This window comes from Arabidopsis lyrata, assembly GCF_000004255.2.
Source record: "Arabidopsis lyrata subsp. lyrata unplaced genomic scaffold ARALYscaffold_7, whole genome shotgun sequence".
Taxonomy (NCBI): Eukaryota; Viridiplantae; Streptophyta; class Magnoliopsida; order Brassicales; family Brassicaceae; genus Arabidopsis; species Arabidopsis lyrata.
In genome coordinates, this window is record NW_003302549.1 from 7,219,567 (window position 1) to 7,238,789 (window position 19,223).

The following is a 19,223-nucleotide window of genomic DNA, read 5'->3' on the forward strand; positions in this document are numbered from 1 at the left end:
TTATAAGATTTTACAAGCTATTTTATAAGGTTTTTACAAGTTATAAGGTTTTACAAGTTTTTTATAAGGTTTTACAAGTTATAAATACCTTGTAAAACCTTTTAAAATACATTGTAAAACCTTACAAAACACTTGTAAATACCTTGTAAAAAATCTTTAAAATACCTTGTAAATTTTTCCCGCCAAAAATTTTTCCGCCAAAAAAATTTCGCAAAAAAAATTGCGGAATCACTTTTCCCGCAAAAAAAATTTTTTGGCGGGAAATTTTTTTGGCGGGAAAAATTTTTACGGGAAAATTTTACAAGGTTTTTTAAAGGTTTTTACAAGTGTTTTGGCGGGAAAATTGCGGGATCACTTTTCCCGCCAAAAAATATTTTGTATTTTGTGGACCTAATTTTGTTTCAAATAAGGGTAAAATGGTCATTAAAAATTAAAAGAGGGCAAACTTAAAAATAGACTCTCAAAAGGGGCATTTTTGAAAAGGGGTATTGAAAAAGGGGCATTTTTAACAATTTCTCTAATTAATTACCTGGTTAAGAGATAATTAAACTGTTCCGGTTTGGTTGATATTATAGCGTTAAGGTAAATTAGTTTTTGAAATTTGGTTCAAACAAATGGTTTTGTTCTTTTTTTCTTGATAAATATTTACTTATTTTGTTGGTCAACTAATGTTTTTTTTTTTTGTATTAGTAAGTATATCTTTTCGGGGATATTAGAATCGGGAAAAAAAAAGCTGTAAAGGAGGAGCCAACGTAACGTTTGAGCCATGCCAATTTGCTTCTTTTTTTTGCTCTATAATACTAACATTAAAGATAGAGACATATTGTATCATTTTCGTGTAATGTGGTTGACTAAAACATGAACCTTTTGACTAAATATTCCTCCCAAACTCCCACAAACTCTCTGGTCCTTTTACGGACAGGGCCTGTCAGAGTCCATTTTCGCATGTCCATGAATATCATCGCACGTTTGACTTATGATAAGATTCTGATGATATAAACCGGTTTATCCTCAATTGTTGTTCCACGGGAGACGGGACTAGCTATCACATTTTGCTAAAAGTTTTGTTCTTCAGATCTAAATTGTCTTCAATGTATTTGCCAAAGAATTAGTTATTTTTAGCCTTTCTCTTGTATGTTACTGAAGTATATGATATGTCAAAAATCCTAAAATATTGTATAACTCCACTAACATTTCTAATAAATGGATGAATCTATCTTTTTTTTTCTCTCTGTAGAATATATGCGATTGGTAAAACTGCAGAATTAATAGATAAAAATTTGTAAAATTGCGAAAATAAAACTAATATATACTTATGTAGAATGGAATGAAACTGGTAGAATAAACTTTATTAATATATATGTACAACGAAATTGATAATAAAATTTGTGATTGAGGAATGAAGTATTATCGATATATACATGTGTAATAGATAAAAAATTGTAAAATCGCGAAAATAAAATTAATATGTACTTATGTAGAATGGAATGAAACTGGTAGAATAAAATTGATTTATATATATATATATATATGTATATATATAAGTATTTATTGAAACAACATCCTTTAATTTTTGTTTAAAAAAAGAAAAGAAATTATCCAAATGTTTTTAGCAAGTATAAAGCATATGATTCATTTTAATTCACAATTTATGATTTTTTGTTTTGTGTGTGGTTAAAGATAAAAAAGACTTGAGAAAGGAAAGAAATAATATGTTGGGTGTAGGCCTGGACAAAATACCCGGAACCGAATGCCCGAACCAAAAAACCCGAAAAAATATCCGAACCGAACCCGAACCGATTTTTAAAAATATCCGAATGAATCCTAGACTCCTACCCGAAAAAAACCCGAACCGAATCCAATACCCGTGGGTACCCGAATACAAATATACACCTAAAAATATTAGTTATATTTATACTTATAATATCTGAAATACCTAAAATTACAATCATAAATCTGAATATACTAGGTATTTTTGAGTAATTCGGATACATTTGGATATATTTGGTTAAAAAGTAACTAATGATATAGTATTCTTTTGGGTAATTTTAGTATTTTTAGATATTTTTGGTTATATTTGGGCAAAGAGTAACCAATGTATTTGTGAGAAATCGGATATTTCGGTTAGATTTGGGTATATACGAGTAAAAAACCCGAATCCGATCTGAACCCGAAAATATTTCGGATATTTTTGGTTATTTTCGGATATTTTGCTTTATTATTAAAATACCCGAACCGACCCGAATCCGAACCGAATCCGAACCGAAATTTTAGAATACCCGAATGGATCTCGTCATCTCGACCTCCTACCCGAATAGACGATACCCAAAAAAAAAGAACCGAACCCGAACGGGTACCCGAATGTCCAGGCCTAGTTGGGTGGCCAAAAACCCTAAATCTTGACCCGAATACAACAACACCTGACCCGTTTCTTCTTCCGGCACTGAGCAGACAGGATGAGCTCGGAGAACGAAGACTCTTCAGCTGTGCGACGGCGCGTGTCCTGCACTAAATGCTTCGACGCTCTTTGGTTCTGCTACTGTAAGTCTTCGTTTCCCATCATCTGATCGCATTCTCTGATTCTACATCTTCGATTTCCTCTCCATTCACCAGCTCCAACTGCAAAATTGTTCGTCCTCAGCTACCAAACTTTGAACTTGATTGAGATTTGATCAATCTTATAACCAATCTTTGCTTTTTGGAATTGTGCTCTTTGATTTTGTAGTTTACGGGCTTGTTTTACCTGTTATAGACTAAAAAGCCTTGGTCAGAGATTAGAAATGGATTAGCTTTACACCAATTAAAGGATCTCTGAAACCATTTCCTCAATGTATGTTTTGTTGAAGGGATGTCTAGATGGTCCAACATAACCAGCAATGGCGATGACACAGGAAAAGATTTGGGTAAAAAATGACTTAGTCTTAGACTTTTTAGCAAGTTTTATCGCTTTGTCGTCTCCACTTTTCTTGTTTCTTGAATATGCAAGGGCGAAGTTCGATAAATGTTTTGCCTTTTAGGAAAGAACATCTTAAAAGAACACCCTTTGTAAATGATTTTTGTAGATTTATGTGTATGTTGTGTTCTTATGTCTCTGGTTGCTCATCTGTTTACACCTTCTGTCCTAGGGTCCTATGTATATATGGAATTTCTAGTATGCTTTCTCCGTTCGCTTCTATGTTTAAATTATGTTTCTTGAGTTTATTTTGCATTCATTTTATCTATAATGTTCTCTTGGCTCCATGACCTAAGCTATTCCCTTTTGTTTCTTCCTTTGACATCTGAGTGTCATAGATTTAACTCAGAAAATCTCTTTGCAGCACCGTTTTACCAAATGCAGCAGTATTACCGGGTTGGAAAACTTGATGATTGTACTAAGAAGTTCTCTGATCTCTTTGATTGTCTTTCCTTGAAGACAAAAAGAGCTTCTGAAGTCGAGGTTTGTAGCTTCATCTTACAGTTGGTTCATTCTTCATTACTTTTGTCTATTAGCATTATCTATTGTCTATCACATAGACTAGTTTAATCTCAATAACCATGATTTGGAGTAATGTGAATCACACTTCTTTTCAATTATAATTCGAACTCGGTGTTACCTGGTGCAGCTCTTACATTTAGCATCATTTTTGTTTTTGCGGATAAAGATAAACATGGAACAATGTCCTTCTCCACCATGTCCTATATGCACATAAAATTGGTGCAGTTTCTACTGTTTGTGTATGAATGTGTCTGTTTTTTCCAAGATATTTAAGCTTTGACAATTGCAGAAAATTATGGAAGAGCAAGAGAAAGCTGCTGCGGAAAAACATATTTGGATTATGCGAACACAAGAAGAAGCTGTAAGTCATTGGAATGAGACTTTTGGGCATTTGGATGATCCAAATTCTTAGAAGGTACAGTTTCACGCTTTAGATTTTCTACTGCATTCTTGACGGAGATTTTTACTTCCAAGAAACTCGATGTCTGCTAGAGATCTACAGATTATTCTGCCGGATAGAGAAAGCTTTTTGTCATCGCTTACCATGAACATTTTGAGCAAACTTAAGTTATACCTCAATCACCAAAGAAGCGTACCTCGAAAGATGGAGGGATGTTTTGAGAACATTTATTGGACTGTGGATGTATTTGGTTGAATGGTAACAACAGAAAATGCATTGCTAAATAAAATCTCACATCTGTTTCAAAAATAGAGCGTCTGTGTTACTGTTATTTTTTTTTGGACAATGTGTTACTTTTATTAGATATAGCTTTGAGCAGCACTAACATGACGACGCAAAAACGTTCTTTATTGGCCATTGTTTTAACATATTTTGAAGCAGAGAGAGAGGGAGATAGCGAGAGTGATTGCCTGTTTGCAGAAAGTATGAAAACAGAGAAGAAACAGAGTATATATAATACAACAAGACAATGGTTTTTTGCATTGTTTCCTTAGATTCTCATAACATCAAGGTAAGCTTTTCCATCGAGCTCACGGGAGAACAAGCCATTGAAATACTCTTCAGTAGTCACGTTTTTGAAAAATGCAGCCTTGTGCCTTTCCACGAGACTTCTCATCGGACCAATTTCTTTACCCATTCCCGTATTGTGGAAGGTCGCCACAGAAAGCCTCTCTTTCTCTGAGTTCACAACTCCGCGATGCTCTATACTTCGGTATGTCCCATTCGTTATGATCTACATTAATTACCATCATCAGAACCATTTACAATGATTTCAAGAATAGGCTCTCTCGTCCAAATAACTTACCTCTATGATGTCTCCAACATTGACAACGAAAGCATTTGGGAGAGGTTTGACAGAAACCCAGTTGCCATCTTTCTTGATTTGGAGACCTTCAACTTCATTAACCTGCAACAGTATGGTGAGTCCTGTAGAATCGGAATGCGGAGATAGACCAATAACCTTATCGGGCTGCGGACAAGGCGGGTAGTAATTCATCCTAATTCTCTGTCCTAACTCATCATCAAACAACATTTCCATTTCCTCAGGTTTGATCTTCAGTGCACTCGCTATTTTCGCAAATAACACCTTTGCTATGCTTTTCACGTCAGCCGAATACGTATTTAGTGTATCTCTGAAGAAACAAAAACCAAAAATTTTCACATAGAAGACTTGTGGAGTTTGTAATTAAGAATAATTTAAAAAATTATAGCAAACCTTAAGGGAAGAGGTAACTTGGGAAACAAGTGAGGCTTGCGTAATCGAACAGGTTGCATTGTAAGGAAGAAAACGTCTGCCCAATCGAGTTTCTGCTCTTCTGAAACCACAAAAGCTTGTCCAAACCCTTCTATATCTCCTGGTTGTTGCCACAACTTCTTCTTCTCTTCCATAGGAAGGTTGAAGAAATCTTGAATATCGGACTTGAATTTGTCCAAGAAACTTGAGTCCATTCCATGGTTTACAAGCTGTTAGATAATCATAAAGACATGCCGGCCACAAGGATATAAATTTGAAATCCATATATGCATACACAAAGAAGATGAATTGTTTTGTAAAGAATGAGTTTTTATGGAGCAATTTCGATAAACAGTGTAGCTGACTTGCCTGGAAAAATCCCCATTCTTTACAAGCGAAGTCGAGCTTGTCAATCTCAGAATCCATGGAGGTTGGAGAACACAAAAGACTCATGTCTATTATTGGGATCTGGTTTGTTAGACCAGAATCAATGGCTACCTCGGCTTTGTCTTGATCAGACCTTACATACCTCGCAGGAACCGTCGTGATCATCTTCTCCTTCACCATCTCTTGAACAGAAGGAACTATAATAGAACTTTGGGTTGCTCCTTTACCTTCCATGGCTGCTTCTTCTTCAAAGATAAAACAAATGTAAATAGATAATCTCACATCCAATGAAGATAATTGGTTTTATAGAGCTTTTGATGGATGACAAAGTCTATAATGGCTGCAACTCCACATCTTAATAGTAGAATAACGAAATAATGCTACTAGTATGTTAAATGAATAGTAGACTAACGAAATAACTGAATAATTGTTAGTGACACAAACTAAACTGAACGAAGTTTTCATAGAACAATTATGTAACGCTGAAAACTTTTAACACGCTGAAGATATATAGCGAAATTATTTTTGTAAAACGTGAAAATTCGATGAATAGTGAAATTATGTTTTCAAAACGTGAAAGGGTGAGCAAGTGGGGTACACTATTCGTCTCTAATGCTTACACGAATGATTATCGTGACTGAAAATAATATTAATAGTTTAAGAAAAAGTTACGCTAATACAGAGAGAAAAATAACTAGTCAAACAAGAAAAATGTATTTGCCCAATTCCTCTGTCGACAAATAGAAGAACTTTTCACAAAAGTTATTTGTTTGACAATTTTTCCTTCTACATTTACTTTTACTTTTCTTCTCAATTTTTTGCTTTGAATTCCTCTTTTTTACTAGTCTTCTTCACTGCTTCGAGAATCACTACTACTTCTGTATAATCCACATTATTTACCAATACCATCATCATATCAATTAACTTATTCCAAAGACCATCGCATGTGTCCAAGATATTAAAGCTTTGACAATTGCATAAAATTCTGGAAGAGCAAGAGAAAGCAACATATCTGGATTATGCGAACACAGGAAGAAGCTATAAGTCATTGGAACGAGACTTTTGGGCATTTGGATGATCCAAAATTGTTAGAAGGTACAGATTCACGCTTTAGATTCTCTACTGCATTCTTAACGGATATTTTTTACTTAAAAAGCTTAAGGTATACCTCAATCTCCAAAGAAGACCTCGAAAGATAGAAGGATGTTTTGAGATCATTTATTGGACTGTGGCTGTATTTGGTTGATTGGTAACAACAGAAAAGACGTTCTTTATTGGCCATTGTCTTAACAGATCCGAAGGAGACACAGAGGTTGCCTACTTGGAGAAAGTACGAAAACAGAGAAGAAACAGAGTGTATATAATACAACAAGGCAATGGTATTATCAGTTACTTCCATTAGATTCTCATAACATCGAGGTAAGCTTTTCCATCGAGCGCATGGGAGAACAAACCATTGAAAAACTCCTCAGTGGTCACGCTTTTGAAAAATGCAGCCTTGTGCCTTTCCACAAGACTTCTCATCGGACCAATTTCCTTACCCATTCCCATATTGTGGAATGACGCCACAGAAAGCCTCTCTTTCTCTGAGTTCACAACTCCGCGATGCTCTATACTTCGGTATGTCCCATTCGTTAGGATCTACATTAGTTACCGATACCATCATCAGAATTCAGAACCATTTACAATGACTTCAAGAATAGGCTCTCTCGTCCATATAACTTACCTCTAAGATGTCTCCCACATTGACAACGAAAGCATTTGGGAGTGGTTTGACAGAAACCCACTTGCCATCTTTCTTGATTTGGAGACCATCAACTTCGTTAACCTGCAACAGTATGGTAAGTCCTGTGGCATCGGAATGCGGAGTTAAACCAATAACCTTATCGGGTTCTGGACAAGGCGGGTAGTAATTCATCCTAATTCTCTGTCCTAACTCATCATCAAACAACTTTTCCATTTCCTCGGGTTTGATCTTCAGTGCACTCGCTATTTTCCCAAATAAGACTTTAGCTATGCTTTTCACTTCAGCCGAATACATATCTAGTGTATCTCTGAAGGAACATAAACCAAATTTTAAATAGAGAAGACTTGTGGAGTTTGTAAGAATGGTTTTATAAATTTGAAGCAAACCTTAAGGGAAGAGGTAACTTGGGAAACAAGTGAGGCTTGCGCAATTGAACAGGTTGCATGGTAAGGAAGAACATGTCTGCCCAATCGAGTTTCTGCTCTTCTGAAACCACAAAAGCTTGTCCAAACCCTTCGATATCACCAGGTTGTTGCCACAGCTTCTTTTTCTCTTCCATGGGAAGGTTGAAGAAATCTTGAATCTCTGTTTTGAATTTGTCCAAGAAACTTGAGTCCATTCCATGGTTTACAAGCTGTTAGACATGCCACATTGATAAAATTTGAAATCCATATGGGGTGTTTAATAAGCTAACACAAAAAAAGAGGGGTTGTTTTGCAAAGAATGAGTTTTTTTTGTGGAGCAATTTCAATAAACAAAAATAGTGTAGCTTCACTTGAGACTTGCCTGGAAAAATCCCCATTCTTTGCAAGCAAAGTCGAGCTTGTCAGTCTCAGAATCCATGCAGGTTGGAGAACACAAAAGACACATGTCTATGATTGGGATCTGGTTTCTTAGACCAGAATCCACGGCTATCTCAGCTTTGTCTTGATCAGACCGTACATACCTCGGAGGAACCGCCGTGATCATATTCTCCTTCACCATCTCTTGAACAGAAGGAACTATAATAGAGCTTTGGGTTGCTCTTTGACCTTCCATGGCCGCTTCTTCTTGAAAGATAATCTCAAATCTAAATGAACACTATATGTTTTATAGAGCATTGGATGACAAAGTCAACTCAATTAAGAAACAATGTCACATGAATGATTACAATGAGTGAGAAAAAAATATTCTAAAATTTTAGTAAAAATTACTCTGATTTCCATAGAAAAATAAATAGCCAGTCAAACCCAAAAAAAATAAAAGATTCATGTCTTTGGCCAATTCATCTGTCAGTCTAACAATGAGTAAAAACTTTTAACTGTGATTTTTCCTCTAACATTTACTTTTCTTTTCTTCTCATTTTTTCCCTTTGAGTTCCTCTCTTTTACTAGTTAGACCTAAGAAATTTGGAATCATAATCTGTAGAAATTTTTGTACAAAGAAAAATAAGAACTGTCAAAAGAAAAGCAAAATAAGGTACAGAAATCAATTGCTAGTCCAAAAAGGTTTTGGCGTTTTGCTTAAAAGAGTGGAGCAATTAGTGAAATACGACGCCGTTTAGCAGTTTGTTGTTTCTCTGTGGACCACACATTTGAACGAGTCTTCGTCACTCGTCAGTCTCCACCACAATTCCTCTCTCTTTCACCGCTTCGAGTTCATGGAATCTACTCATTCATTGATTCTGTTCTTCCACCGTCGTCATGGCGTTGCTCGCTCTTCCACATTTCATCCCTCACCGTCTCCGGAGGAACCAATGCAGATGTTGTTTGTCTTCGGCAACGAATGAAGGTTCCACGGCGGTTGTGTGGTTTAAACATGACCTTCGTGTTGATGATCATCCTGGCCTCCTCGCTTCGTCCAAGCACAGTTCCGTCATACCTCTCTACGTCCTCGATCGTCGCATTCTCTCGAGTAAGTTCATTCGGACATTCCAAATATTAAATCGATTACCGGAACAAATTCGAAATTATCTTGCTCTTGGCCTAAGCTCAATACGGACTTCTTAAGAATTCTCCAGATGTTTTAGTTGATGAACCTCTGGTTAGTTTTATAGCGTGTAGGAGGAGAGTGGAATGGTTTTGCATAGATCAAGTAGCTAGAATCCCATAGGCACAACCCTCCATTTCCAAGAGTAACTTGATTGGGTATCTAATCCAACAGCTTATCTGTATCTAGGATACACAACGGACACTTTAGAGCTAGCTATTATAGCCTTAGAAGACTTGAGAAAAACCTTGAAGAAGCAAGGATCAAATCTGATGCTCAGTTACGGGAATGCAGAAAATGTCATTGCAGATCTTGTCAAAGAGGTAACTTCACGGGTATATTTGAGTACAATTTTCAGGCGAGAATAACCATTTGTCACAAGAACGTGCTGGATTTCTACAGGTACGAGCTCATTCTGTCTTTGTGGAAGAAGAGGTAGAATACCATCTGTGTGATGTTTTGGACGGTGTTAAGAAAAAATTGGAAGGCTTTTCTTTATCTGGAGAACAACCAAGGATTGTTTTTTGGCGGACTCCTTTTTACGAGAGCCAAGTATGTATTTGATTCTCTTGCAATGACAGTTTCTGCATTGAGATTTGGAACCAGTAATTTATGTGACACATTTTTGGTCCTCTAGAATTTGACGGATCTACCACAATCTTGGGAAGAGTTTAAGAAACTAAAGCTGCCTATCTCTTTGCCAGTTCCTGCAGCAAGATTTTCATCCCCAGGAAGTGAATTGCAATGGGGTGAGCTTTTCTTCAAAATTCATGGAGTTGGATCTCTTAAATGAGTAGTTTCATTAGATATCTGATTCGTGAGCCATTTAACGCTAGGGGAAATGGTAAATGAAACATGCTCCAGGTTCTGTGCCAACGCTCGATGACCTGAAGGACTATTTGAAGGAAAGCTTATGCGAGAAAGAAAATAGCTGGAGGGAAATGGCAGAGGCATCTGCTGAAAGAGTATTAATGGAAAGGCTTGGTAATTTGAAGGAAAGCAGTATGGAGCCAATTGTTGATGGAAGTTTAGGGAAGAAGGTTGACAATTCTGCTTTTGTCACAAGTAAAAGAGATACTGTTGGAGGTGGAAATGAGGCTGTACTCAATGCTCTAGCAGGATACTTGAGGTACTTGGAGGGTACAAGTCGAGATGAATGGCAAGAGTACGTGGCTATTCTTAATTCTGACGTTATTGTGCTTCCCAGATGCATATCATATGAAAGTGGGATGCTTCTGGTCTATCTTAGAACTTGTTGAAGAGTGATTGGCGTTGGTTTTGATACTGACCAGGGTTCATGCGAGACTTCGTGATGCCGAGATTAGGCCTGGAGCTTCATTTTTCAAACTTTTTGGACCTGTCCTCTGTCTTGGTATTGTATCCAGAAGAAGTGTTCACTATGAAGCAATCGAGTATGAAAAAGAAAGGAATGCTGGATTTATTTCTCCCTTTGGATATTCAGCTGCCACAGTGTCTGCTGCAACCGATGCTGTGCGCTCTATGGAGGTACAAAGACTCACAGACATGATATCTCTATGCTCCTACTTTCTTTTCCAAAATATTTGAAGCTGTTGGATTTGTTTTGGCAGTGGTATTATCTCGTGGCTCTAAATAGAGAGAGGATTGATGAAAAAAGGCACGCTATAAGGATTTGGAGATGGAAGGGATATCTTATTCAGGTTCCTGTTATTACTTATTACTCATATTTCTCCTATGGCCTACATTGGCCATTTTTGTAATCACACTTCTTGATCTTTTTATATTTGCTTATGGAATATAAAGAGGAATCACTTCCTTGTTTCAGTACACAGTGGTTGGTAATGAAGGCCCTGCCGTTCTTCTTGTGCATGGCTTTGGTGCTTTTCTAGAGCATTACCGCGACAATGTAGACAACATTGTAAATAGCAAAAACCGAGTATGGACCATTACAGTCTTGGGTTTTGGAAAATCAGAGAAGCCAAATATCATTTACACCGAGCTTTTGTGGGCTGAATTGCTACGGGATTTTATGATTGAAGTAGTTGGGGAACCAGCACATTGCGTAGGGAACTCAATCGGTGGTATGCACCCTAAGTTACTGAGATGTAATATATCCGTAAGGACAATGGTTAAGATACTCATTTAATTTTATATATATGTTTTTCCTTTATCAGGGTATTTCGTTGCATTAATGGCCTTTCTTTGGCCGGCCTTGGTTAAGTCCGTCGTCCTTGTTAACAGTGCTGGCAATGTGGTACCTGGATACTCTCCTCTCCCAATCTCTAGAGTATGTATCATTTGAATGAATGAATATCTGAGTTTTCAGATTTTTTTAGAAAAACTTAAGAGTTTTGGCTCAGGAATTAAGTTATTAAGTAATTATCACACCCTATTGTCCTTCTTTTTTTTTAGGAAAGGGGAGTTCCATTTGGTGCACAACTGGGTGCTCGACTTCTTCTCTTTTTCCTACAATTCAATGTCAAAAGGCTATTAAAGGATTGTTATCCAGTTGTAAGTAATATGAAGATTTCGACAGCTGTATGACAAAGTATAAATGCTCATCATTGTGCCAAATTTCTAACCCAACTGCTTGTTTATGATGCAGAAACCTGCAAGAGCTGATGACTTTCTCGTCACTGAAATGCTAAGAGCAGTATCCTTTTCTTTTTTTTGCATTAATTGGTTCATGATCTGCAAGTAAAATATTGATGATAGAGACATTACCTTAAAACACACAATAGTCTCGTGACCCCGGTGTGGTTATGGTCCTGGAAAGTATCTTCGGCTTTGATCTTTCGCTTCCTTTGAATTATCTCCTCAAAGGGTTTGAGGAAAAAACTCTAGTCATACAGGTATCAAGATTACAAACATTGTTTGGATCCTCATTCTAACTTCTATTAGGGATTACACAGGATCAATATTCATCAGTTTCATTCATGTATTAGGGGATGAAAGATCCCATATCGGATCCGAAGAAGAAAGTAGCCTTACTGAAGGAGCTTTGTCCAGCGATGGTGATTAAGCAAGTTAATGCAGGTAAAGCAAAAAACTAACTGCTAAAAACCCTATACACCTTCAATATAGATTGTGTATATATCATTCTTCTTGACTCTTGTCTCTGCAAGTATAGGTCACTGTCCCCACGATGAAATCCCAGAAGAGGTAAATCCGATTATCTGCGAATGGATAGTGAAGGCCACACTCGACAGTAACTAAAAGCCTCATCATCCCAGCAAATTTGCCACAGTAATAAACAAAACTAAGGATTTGGTCAGCAGAAAGCAGTTATTGATATGGTATAGTTTGGTTGTGCCACCAAGACACCGTCATAGATTAGATGTCATCAACCCAAATGCAAGAAACATGACTAAGTTAAACCAATTAAAAGGGAACCGTCATTTTTCTTTCTGACTATATATATTCTTTGTTTATTTATCTTTTCGTAAGCCTGAGTCCGTAATTACAAGATTTATATATGTTTTGATTTAATTATTTGGACGTAATGGCACTATGTATGTCTATAGCTTTTTAGCTTGTGTCCAGTGTTGTCCCCTCCGAAATTTGCTCATCTCTGCCCCATGTGGTAGTGCACTGCGTTTAAGCAACATTCAGAATTTCAGATTATGGAAGTAGGGACAAGAAGCTGTGGGTGGAACACACGTGCTGTTTTGGGAGGCTAAAAACGACACAGCGTTCGCGTCTTTAAATGGTAAACTTTCACGTTCGCTTTAATTTAGAGTCATATTCAGTTTTTTGACCTATTCTTAATTTTTTTGCTAATAAATATTCGCAGAGGTCGCTTTGTGAAATACAAACACAAATCCCACCAAAACGGTGTCGCGAGAACGTTGAAGAAATTAATTTGGCGCACTGCTCCATCATTATTTTATTCTCCGTGATCTGTTTTTTTTTGCGACGATATTTCTTGCTCGATTCTGAAAATCGAAAAATCCAAAATCGATACCTGATGAAGTAAAGGAAATCGCAGACAAGTAAAGGAAGAAGACGACGAATAAGATGTGGAGACGCGTGGCTTTACTTTCTCCGATGATTTCTTCATCATCCCGATCCCTTATGCTTAAACAGGTACAAATTTTCAATCCCGATCGCTTTTTCTCCGGGGGAAATTCAATCGTTGTCTCTTTCTCTGCTTGAATCTTTGGTTTGTGGGTTTTAACTCAGTTCATTACTTATTTCTTCATATTCTAGGCAGCTTCTGGGCTCAAAGTTGGGGAATCTTTTGCAACAGACATAATTAAACCGGTATATAGATCAGGAAAAGCTCAATTAATTTGTTTTTTCGCCGTTAATTGTGTGTTTTGTGTTAAATGTGTTTTATTATCTGTCACAGGAAGAACCAGTTTTACCGCCGAAAGAGAAAGCTCCATTTATTACATTTGTACTAGGTCAGTTTTGGATTCTGGTGCTTAATATGTTGGAACCTATGAGTTGGAATCTATCTAGGTTTCTATTTGAGTTTCCTGTGAAAAAAAGTTGAAGATGATATAAACGCTCACTTGTTCTTCAGTCATGGGCACACGATCTATAGTAATCCATTCATGTGAAGTAAATAGACATTTGGTCATTTGTATCAATCTAGCTTTAACATTTGAATAACTTGAATATAGTCTGATGGATTTCAAATATCAGGAGGTCCTGGAAGTGGAAAAGGTACACAATGCGAAAAAATTGTTGAGACTTTTGGATTGCAACATCTAAGTGCTGGAGATTTGCTCAGGAGAGAAATCGCAATGCACACGGAAAATGGGTAGAAAGATGAAGTTTCTATATATCCAATGTATTATTTACTAAGAATGCATCAAAAGTTTGTGGTCATCTCATTATGATGAGGGGATCTCAATTTCAGGGCTATGATTTTGAACTTGATTAAAGATGGGAAGATTGTACCTTCAGAAGTTACAGTAAAACTAATACAGAAAGAGTTGGAATCGAGTGACAATCGCAAGTTTCTCATTGATGGATTTCCACGAACTGAGGAGAACCGTGTTGCTTTTGAGCGCATAGTAAGTGGTGTAGTATCTTCTCTTACATGAATATACTCTTGCAACAAAGCTTTGAACATGAAATAGCTCCTTGATTCTATTGCAGATAAGAGCAGACCCTGATGTAGTACTGTTCTTCGATTGTCCTGAAGAAGAAATGGTGAAACGAGTCTTGAATCGTAATCAGGTGCTTATTTTACAGTACTCTTCATTTACTATTTTAAAGTTAACAGTGCCATGAAACTGATCCCTTGCTGATGCAGGGCCGAATTGATGATAATATAACTACAATGAAGAAGCGTCTCAAAATCTTTAATGCCTTAAATCGTCCTGTTATTGACTACTACAAAAATAAAGGAAAACTCTACACTGTGAGTTCTTTGCAAACATTTATGACTTCATCTCGTTAATCTTTGTACTTATTTGATATTTTGGGTTTGGAAGGTTGAAGAAGCTGTTGATAATGTTTGATTCAAATGCCTTATTTGATATTTTTCATCTTTGGTGCAGATTAACGCAGTAGGAACAGTAGATGACATATTCCAACATGTCCTACCTATTTTCAATTCATTTGAGGTATACATTATCTGTCTCTCTCACTGCATTTCAATTCCAAAAGTTTTTCTTGTCTGCATCATCCAGACAGTAGGCAATCAGGCATCATCCAGACATCATGATTTCTAACATAAAGTTGTATATCTTTAGAACTTGGCGAGAAAATCATAATTAATCCGTTCTTCGCACAGATCAATCCATATTTTGAGTAGAACAAGATTTGTGTTAACACCTGCAATTTTGGTGTGCAGCAATTGAAGGAGAGTAGTCATGTAAATCCAAAGTCCCATCTCGGTTCGAGTTTGGTAGAAAATTCATCTTGACAAAAGACGACCAGTCTGAAATTTGTCCATTACTCTTGAATTTTGATGCACTATATGCAATTCGCATTGCATCTTTTTGTTTGTTGTACTTTGTAGTAGTATCATAAGGTAAACAAACCAAAAAAGTATGTAACTTCTGAGAAATTTATTTAATGTATTCTCATAAGACTCTGCTTCCCTCCATTTATCGAATTCTCAACTAAGGAAGAAAATTGAGAAAAGAGAAGAAGAATGGTGAGTATCGTTGTACACAAACCAAGCTTCTCTTATCCATCTGTATCGTCTTCCTCAATGAAAAAGAAACCCAGACATCACCAACAGTTGAAGCAACACAGACAAAATGAATACAACAACAGTGGATTCACTTCCCTCTCTTTCACCAAACCATCTCCCACTCCTCTCTTGATCGGAAAACAATCGATTCACCGGACCCAACTCGAAGCCTTAGACTCCGTCATTACAGACCTCGAAGCCTCAGCTCAAAAAGGTATCTCAATCACCGAACCAGAGATCTTCGCTTCTCTTCTCGAAACATGCTACAATTTAAGAGCTATTGACCATGGCGTTAGAGTTCATCACCTTATACCTCCCTACCTCTTGCGCAATAACGTGGGAATTTCGTCGAAGCTGGTTAGGCTATATGCGTCTTGTGGCTACGCGGAGGTTGCACACGAGGTGTTCGATCGAATGTCTAAGAGAGAATCATCGCCTTTTGCTTGGAACTCTCTTATCTCAGGTTACGCTGAATTGGGTCAGTACGAAGACGCCATGGCTCTCTACTTTCAGATGGCTGAAGACGGCGTGAAACCAGACCGCTTCACTTTCCCACGCGTCTTAAAGGCTTGTGGAGGAATTGGGTCTGTTCAAATTGGAGAAGCAATTCACCGTGATTTGGTTAAGGCAGGATTCGGATACGATGTACATGTGCTCAATGCTCTTGTTGATATGTATGCGAAATGCGGCGACATTGTTAAAGCAAGGAATGTTTTCGACATGATTCCTAACAAAGACTATGTTTCTTGGAACTCCATGTTGACTGGTTACCTTCATCATGGCTTGTTACACGAGGCGTTGGACATTTTTCGTCTAATGGTTCAAAATGGGATTGATCCTGATAAGGTTGCTATCTCCAGTGTTCTGGCTCGTGTTTTGTCTTTCAAGCATGGACGACAGTTACATGGATGGGTAATTAGGCGAGGAATGGAGTGGGAGTTATCGGTTGCGAATGCTTTGATTGTTCTATACTCCAAAAGGGGACAATTGGGTCAAGCCTGCTTCATTTTCGATCAGATGCTCGAGAGAGATACCGTATCTTGGAATGCTATCATCTCTGCTCATTCTAGAGATTCTAATGGTTTCAAGTATTTTGAGCAGATGCAACATGCTGATGCTAAACCTGATGGTATCACGTTTGTCTCTGTTCTATCTCTCTGTGCTAATACAGGAATGGTCGAAGATGGAGAGAGACTGTTCTCTTTGATGTCAAAGGAATACGGGATAAACCCAAAGATGGAACACTATGCGTGCATGGTGAATCTCTACGGAAGAGCAGGGATGATGGAAGAGGCTTACTCAATGATTGTTCAAGAAATGGAGTTCGAGGCCGGTCCAACCGTTTGGGGAGCTTTGTTATACGCTTGTTACCTCCACGGAAATACAGATATAGGAGAGGTTTCTGCTCAACGTCTTTTCGAATTAGAACCTGATAACGAACATAATTTCGAGCTGTTGATGAGAATTTATAGCAAAGCAAAAAGAGCAGAGGATGTTGAGAGAGTAAGGCAGATGTTGGTGGATAGAGGATTGGAGACATAAACTGGTTCTACCCAAAAGGTACATATGAGTTTATCTTCTTAAATCAGCCCATATGATGTCATATCATGTTGAGTTATGATCTTTCACACATACACAAGAGACTTGTTTGTTCATAGAGAAAAAGATCACATGACGTGTGTGAACGCGTCTGATTGGTTAGCTGTTAGAAGTGATTTCTGCTTTCTAGATTCTCGTGGGATGTCTTTTGTAAGATTTGACTTAAACTAATGTCATCACTAGATTCTACTTTTCCTGCTGCATTATTCAATTGATAAGCTCTTTCTCGTGACCAGTGCTTCATATGGTTTATACACATGGGTTTAGTCACTGGTCACGTGCATTTGGACCCACAACTTGCAATATTTAGAAAGCTAGGATCCAAATATGTTGTTAGTAGATGAAGACACACAGTTACAGCTCTTATCCTCTGTCATTGGTATTCACATTGCTGCACATTTATTGATATTTCAACCAACTCCCATTTTTGTTATAAATAAGAAATAGGGCTTTGTGTGTGAGGATTTAAGGATCAATGTATCTGCATTCTCACATTCATTAGTCTTTTATCTATAAAACCCTGGACCCTTTTGCTGCTACTCCCACATTTAGTTGTTGAATTAAAAAAACTCATTTGTGTTTGGAATCCAAAATGGCAAGAAGTTTCAACCTTTCTTTGATTCTCTTTGTTCTGTATCTGTCCACTGCAGCAATAGCCATGGCCAGAAACCTTGAAGAGGAATCAAGTGGTGATACGAAGTTCATTAAAGCCTCTTGTGAGATGACGTCGTACCCGGACCGATGCTTCCAGTCCCTGTCTTCATATGCAAGCGAGATCAAGAAGCAGCCACGTAAGCTTGCTGAGACAGCGCTTGCCGTTAGCATAGCCCGAGCAAAGTCAGCCAAAACCTATGTCTCAGAGATGACTGACTATAAGGGAATCACAAAGAGGCAGCACGAGGCTGTAGCAGACTGTGTAGAGGAGATGGGAGACACTGTTGACAGGTTGAGCAATTCGCTGAAGGAACTGAAGCATCTGGAGGAAGGTGACAGCGGAGAAGAGTTTTGGTTCTGTCTGAGCAATGTCCGGACATGGACAAGCGCGGCTCTGACAGATGAGACCACATGTCTTGATGGATTTGGAGGGAAAGCCATGAATGGGGAGCTGAAAAGCTTAATCAGAACACGCATTGTGAGTGTGGCGGAAGAGACGAGCAATGCCTTGGCTCTGATCAATGACTTTGCTTCCAAGCATTGAAAACATTTCAAAGGGATATGGTCTTGGGGACAGTTTTTCTCTTGGATTTGGTTTCTATTGAGCTTTGAAGAAATGTGCTTTGGTTTGGTTTTGAGGCATTTCAGTTTCTCTTACCCTGTTGTTGTATCATCTACGGTCTACATAGTTGATGTTGATTTTTCTCAATGTTTTACAATAGATTACTTACCAAACAAACTTTTTTTTTTATCTCAAAAACAGTAAGAGCACCTCCCAATGGAGGTTCTCATGTGAATATCAAAAAGGATATTGATATCAAAAAGGTTCTCATGTGGGCTAGTGGTAGGACGGATTTCGTGGTTGAGGGGGTAATCTCAATACGCCCGGGTTCGATTCCCCTTTGCTACATATTAGAGGCCACCAGGGAATTTACATGCGGACTTGCTCTGGCGTCCGAGACCGTAGACCGTTACCTGGCCATGACCCACCCTCGTGTGTGCATCCGTGCCGTAAGGGTTCGGTCTCTAGTCTGGACCACCTTGGTGGGGCCAGGACACTCGGTTATAAAAAAAAATATATATATCTCCAAAAGTTAAGAATCTTTACTAAAGTTTCTCATTTGAGTAAAGATTTCTCATTCAATTTTATAGTATTAATTTTTTTTTGAAGATGCTATATCTCATATGGCATAGCTTTGGTTGAGAAAAAGAACACTGATTGTTCTAGCACTTGTCATGTATGTGTCATAGAAAAGTTGCAAAAGCTTTTGAAAATTGATTAAAAAAAAAAAACATTATAGATTTTCTAAAACCAATCCTATCTTAAAGAAAATTGAAAAAAATAACCATATAGAGATTTATAGAGGAGAATTATAAAAGAAATTAATAATTTTATTAGTTTTAACTATTTCCACTATCGACTAAATTTATTAGTAATGTATGAATCGTTGATAAATAAAGGGCAGAAAAGTCATAAGGTCAACGGAAAACGGTCCACATGGAACCGTTCATATGTAATACGAATCCTTCTGACATGTTGATTCTATATGCTTACTGTATACTCAA

At 37.5% G+C, this 19,223-nt stretch overlaps 7 protein-coding genes across 12 annotated transcripts; 5 read left to right on the forward strand and 2 right to left on the reverse strand.

The window, feature by feature from the left end:
- Positions 1-2,358: 2,358 nt before the first annotated feature.
- LOC9305751 (uncharacterized protein C227.17c) lies at positions 2,359-4,285 on the forward strand. 5 transcript variants are annotated; one of them, XM_021018157.1, is made up of 5 exons: positions 2,359-2,541; positions 2,847-2,903; positions 3,318-3,436; positions 3,765-3,890; positions 3,968-4,184. In XM_021018157.1, exons 1-4 carry the CDS (start codon positions 2,457-2,459, stop codon positions 3,885-3,887), a joined length of 384 nt encoding a protein of 127 aa, XP_020873816.1. In that variant the 5' UTR covers positions 2,359-2,456; the 3' UTR covers positions 3,888-3,890; positions 3,968-4,184. The 5 variants fall into 5 exon arrangements, with proteins under 5 accessions (XP_020873816.1, XP_020873817.1, XP_020873815.1 ...); XM_021018158.1 differs by having other exon boundaries at positions 3,978-4,184; XM_021018156.1 differs by having other exon boundaries at positions 2,360-2,541; positions 3,765-4,285.
- An 80-nt stretch (positions 4,286-4,365) lies between these two features.
- On the reverse strand, positions 4,366-5,847 carry LOC110226377 (protein SRG1-like). Its single transcript, XM_021017927.1, has 4 exons — positions 5,539-5,847; positions 5,152-5,399; positions 4,741-5,068; positions 4,366-4,668 (listed from the first exon to the last, which is right to left on the reverse strand). The coding sequence occupies exons 1-4, from the start codon at positions 5,788-5,790 to the stop codon at positions 4,426-4,428; spliced, it is 1,071 nt and encodes a 356-aa protein (XP_020873586.1). The 5' UTR covers positions 5,791-5,847; the 3' UTR covers positions 4,366-4,425.
- Positions 5,848-6,798: 951 nt separating this feature from the next.
- On the reverse strand, positions 6,799-8,419 carry LOC9303688 (protein SRG1). Its single transcript, XM_021017926.1, has 4 exons — positions 8,090-8,419; positions 7,690-7,937; positions 7,283-7,610; positions 6,799-7,197 (listed from the first exon to the last, which is right to left on the reverse strand). The coding sequence occupies exons 1-4, from the start codon at positions 8,339-8,341 to the stop codon at positions 6,955-6,957; spliced, it is 1,071 nt and encodes a 356-aa protein (XP_020873585.1). The 5' UTR covers positions 8,342-8,419; the 3' UTR covers positions 6,799-6,954.
- A 455-nt stretch (positions 8,420-8,874) lies between these two features.
- LOC9305752 lies at positions 8,875-12,720 on the forward strand. The gene is made up of 14 exons (XM_021017699.1): positions 8,875-9,196; positions 9,461-9,594; positions 9,674-9,823; positions 9,909-10,020; positions 10,136-10,436; positions 10,564-10,777; positions 10,861-10,950; positions 11,076-11,331; positions 11,425-11,537; positions 11,663-11,761; positions 11,856-11,903; positions 11,992-12,102; positions 12,196-12,286; positions 12,381-12,720. The coding sequence occupies exons 1-14, from the start codon at positions 8,986-8,988 to the stop codon at positions 12,464-12,466; spliced, it is 2,016 nt and encodes a 671-aa protein (XP_020873358.1). The 5' UTR covers positions 8,875-8,985; the 3' UTR covers positions 12,467-12,720.
- Positions 12,721-12,866: 146 nt separating this feature from the next.
- Positions 12,867-15,297, forward strand: LOC9303689 (probable UMP-CMP kinase 2). 2 transcript variants are annotated; one of them, XM_021018016.1, is made up of 10 exons: positions 12,867-12,959; positions 13,044-13,336; positions 13,460-13,513; positions 13,593-13,656; positions 13,901-14,018; positions 14,118-14,274; positions 14,360-14,440; positions 14,517-14,624; positions 14,764-14,829; positions 15,060-15,297. In XM_021018016.1, exons 2-10 carry the CDS (start codon positions 13,268-13,270, stop codon positions 15,129-15,131), a joined length of 789 nt encoding a protein of 262 aa, XP_020873675.1. In that variant the 5' UTR covers positions 12,867-12,959; positions 13,044-13,267; the 3' UTR covers positions 15,132-15,297. The 2 variants fall into 2 exon arrangements, with proteins under 2 accessions (XP_020873675.1, XP_020873676.1); XM_021018017.1 differs by having other exon boundaries at positions 13,602-13,656.
- Positions 15,297-17,744, forward strand: LOC110226358 (pentatricopeptide repeat-containing protein At4g25270, chloroplastic). Its single transcript, XM_021017761.1, has 2 exons — positions 15,297-16,964; positions 17,654-17,744. The coding sequence occupies exon 1, from the start codon at positions 15,363-15,365 to the stop codon at positions 16,944-16,946; it is 1,584 nt and encodes a 527-aa protein (XP_020873420.1). The 5' UTR covers positions 15,297-15,362; the 3' UTR covers positions 16,947-16,964; positions 17,654-17,744.
- On the forward strand, positions 17,004-18,396 carry LOC9303690 (pectinesterase inhibitor 7). The gene has a single exon (XM_002867572.2). The coding sequence runs from the start codon at positions 17,596-17,598 to the stop codon at positions 18,199-18,201; it is 606 nt and encodes a 201-aa protein (XP_002867618.1). The 5' UTR covers positions 17,004-17,595; the 3' UTR covers positions 18,202-18,396.
- Positions 18,397-19,223: the final 827 nt, after the last annotated feature.

Coding starts and splice junctions, on each gene's coding strand:
- LOC9303688 (XM_021017926.1), bottom strand. CDS start 8,341: ATGGAAGGTCAAAGAGCAACCCAAAGCTCTATTATAGTTCCTTCTGTT. Junction 7,938..8,089: donor AAGAATGGGGATTTTTCCAG/GCAAGTCTCAAG, acceptor CATGTCTAACAG/CTTGTAAACCATGGAATGGA. Junction 7,611..7,689: donor AAGTTACCTCTTCCCTTAAG/GTTTGCTTCAAA, acceptor ATGTTCCTTCAG/AGATACACTAGATATGTATT.
- LOC110226377 (XM_021017927.1), bottom strand. CDS start 5,790: ATGGAAGGTAAAGGAGCAACCCAAAGTTCTATTATAGTTCCTTCTGTT. Junction 5,400..5,538: donor AAGAATGGGGATTTTTCCAG/GCAAGTCAGCTA, acceptor ATTATCTAACAG/CTTGTAAACCATGGAATGGA. Junction 5,069..5,151: donor AAGTTACCTCTTCCCTTAAG/GTTTGCTATAAT, acceptor TTGTTTCTTCAG/AGATACACTAAATACGTATT.
- LOC9303689 (XM_021018016.1), top strand. CDS start 13,268: ATGTGGAGACGCGTGGCTTTACTTTCTCCGATGATTTCTTCATCATCC. Junction 14,019..14,117: donor GCAATGCACACGGAAAATGG/GTAGAAAGATGA, acceptor TCTCAATTTCAG/GGCTATGATTTTGAACTTGA. Junction 14,275..14,359: donor GTGTTGCTTTTGAGCGCATA/GTAAGTGGTGTA, acceptor ATTCTATTGCAG/ATAAGAGCAGACCCTGATGT.
- LOC9305752 (XM_021017699.1), top strand. CDS start 8,986: ATGGCGTTGCTCGCTCTTCCACATTTCATCCCTCACCGTCTCCGGAGG. Junction 11,762..11,855: donor TAAAGGATTGTTATCCAGTT/GTAAGTAATATG, acceptor TTTATGATGCAG/AAACCTGCAAGAGCTGATGA. Junction 12,287..12,380: donor GATTAAGCAAGTTAATGCAG/GTAAAGCAAAAA, acceptor CTGCAAGTATAG/GTCACTGTCCCCACGATGAA.
- LOC110226358 (XM_021017761.1), top strand. CDS start 15,363: ATGGTGAGTATCGTTGTACACAAACCAAGCTTCTCTTATCCATCTGTA.
- LOC9305751 (XM_021018157.1), top strand. CDS start 2,457: ATGAGCTCGGAGAACGAAGACTCTTCAGCTGTGCGACGGCGCGTGTCC. Junction 2,542..2,846: donor CGCTCTTTGGTTCTGCTACT/GTAAGTCTTCGT, acceptor GTTTTGTTGAAG/GGATGTCTAGATGGTCCAAC. Junction 2,904..3,317: donor TGACACAGGAAAAGATTTGG/GTAAAAAATGAC, acceptor ATCTCTTTGCAG/CACCGTTTTACCAAATGCAG.
- LOC9303690 (XM_002867572.2), top strand. CDS start 17,596: ATGGCAAGAAGTTTCAACCTTTCTTTGATTCTCTTTGTTCTGTATCTG.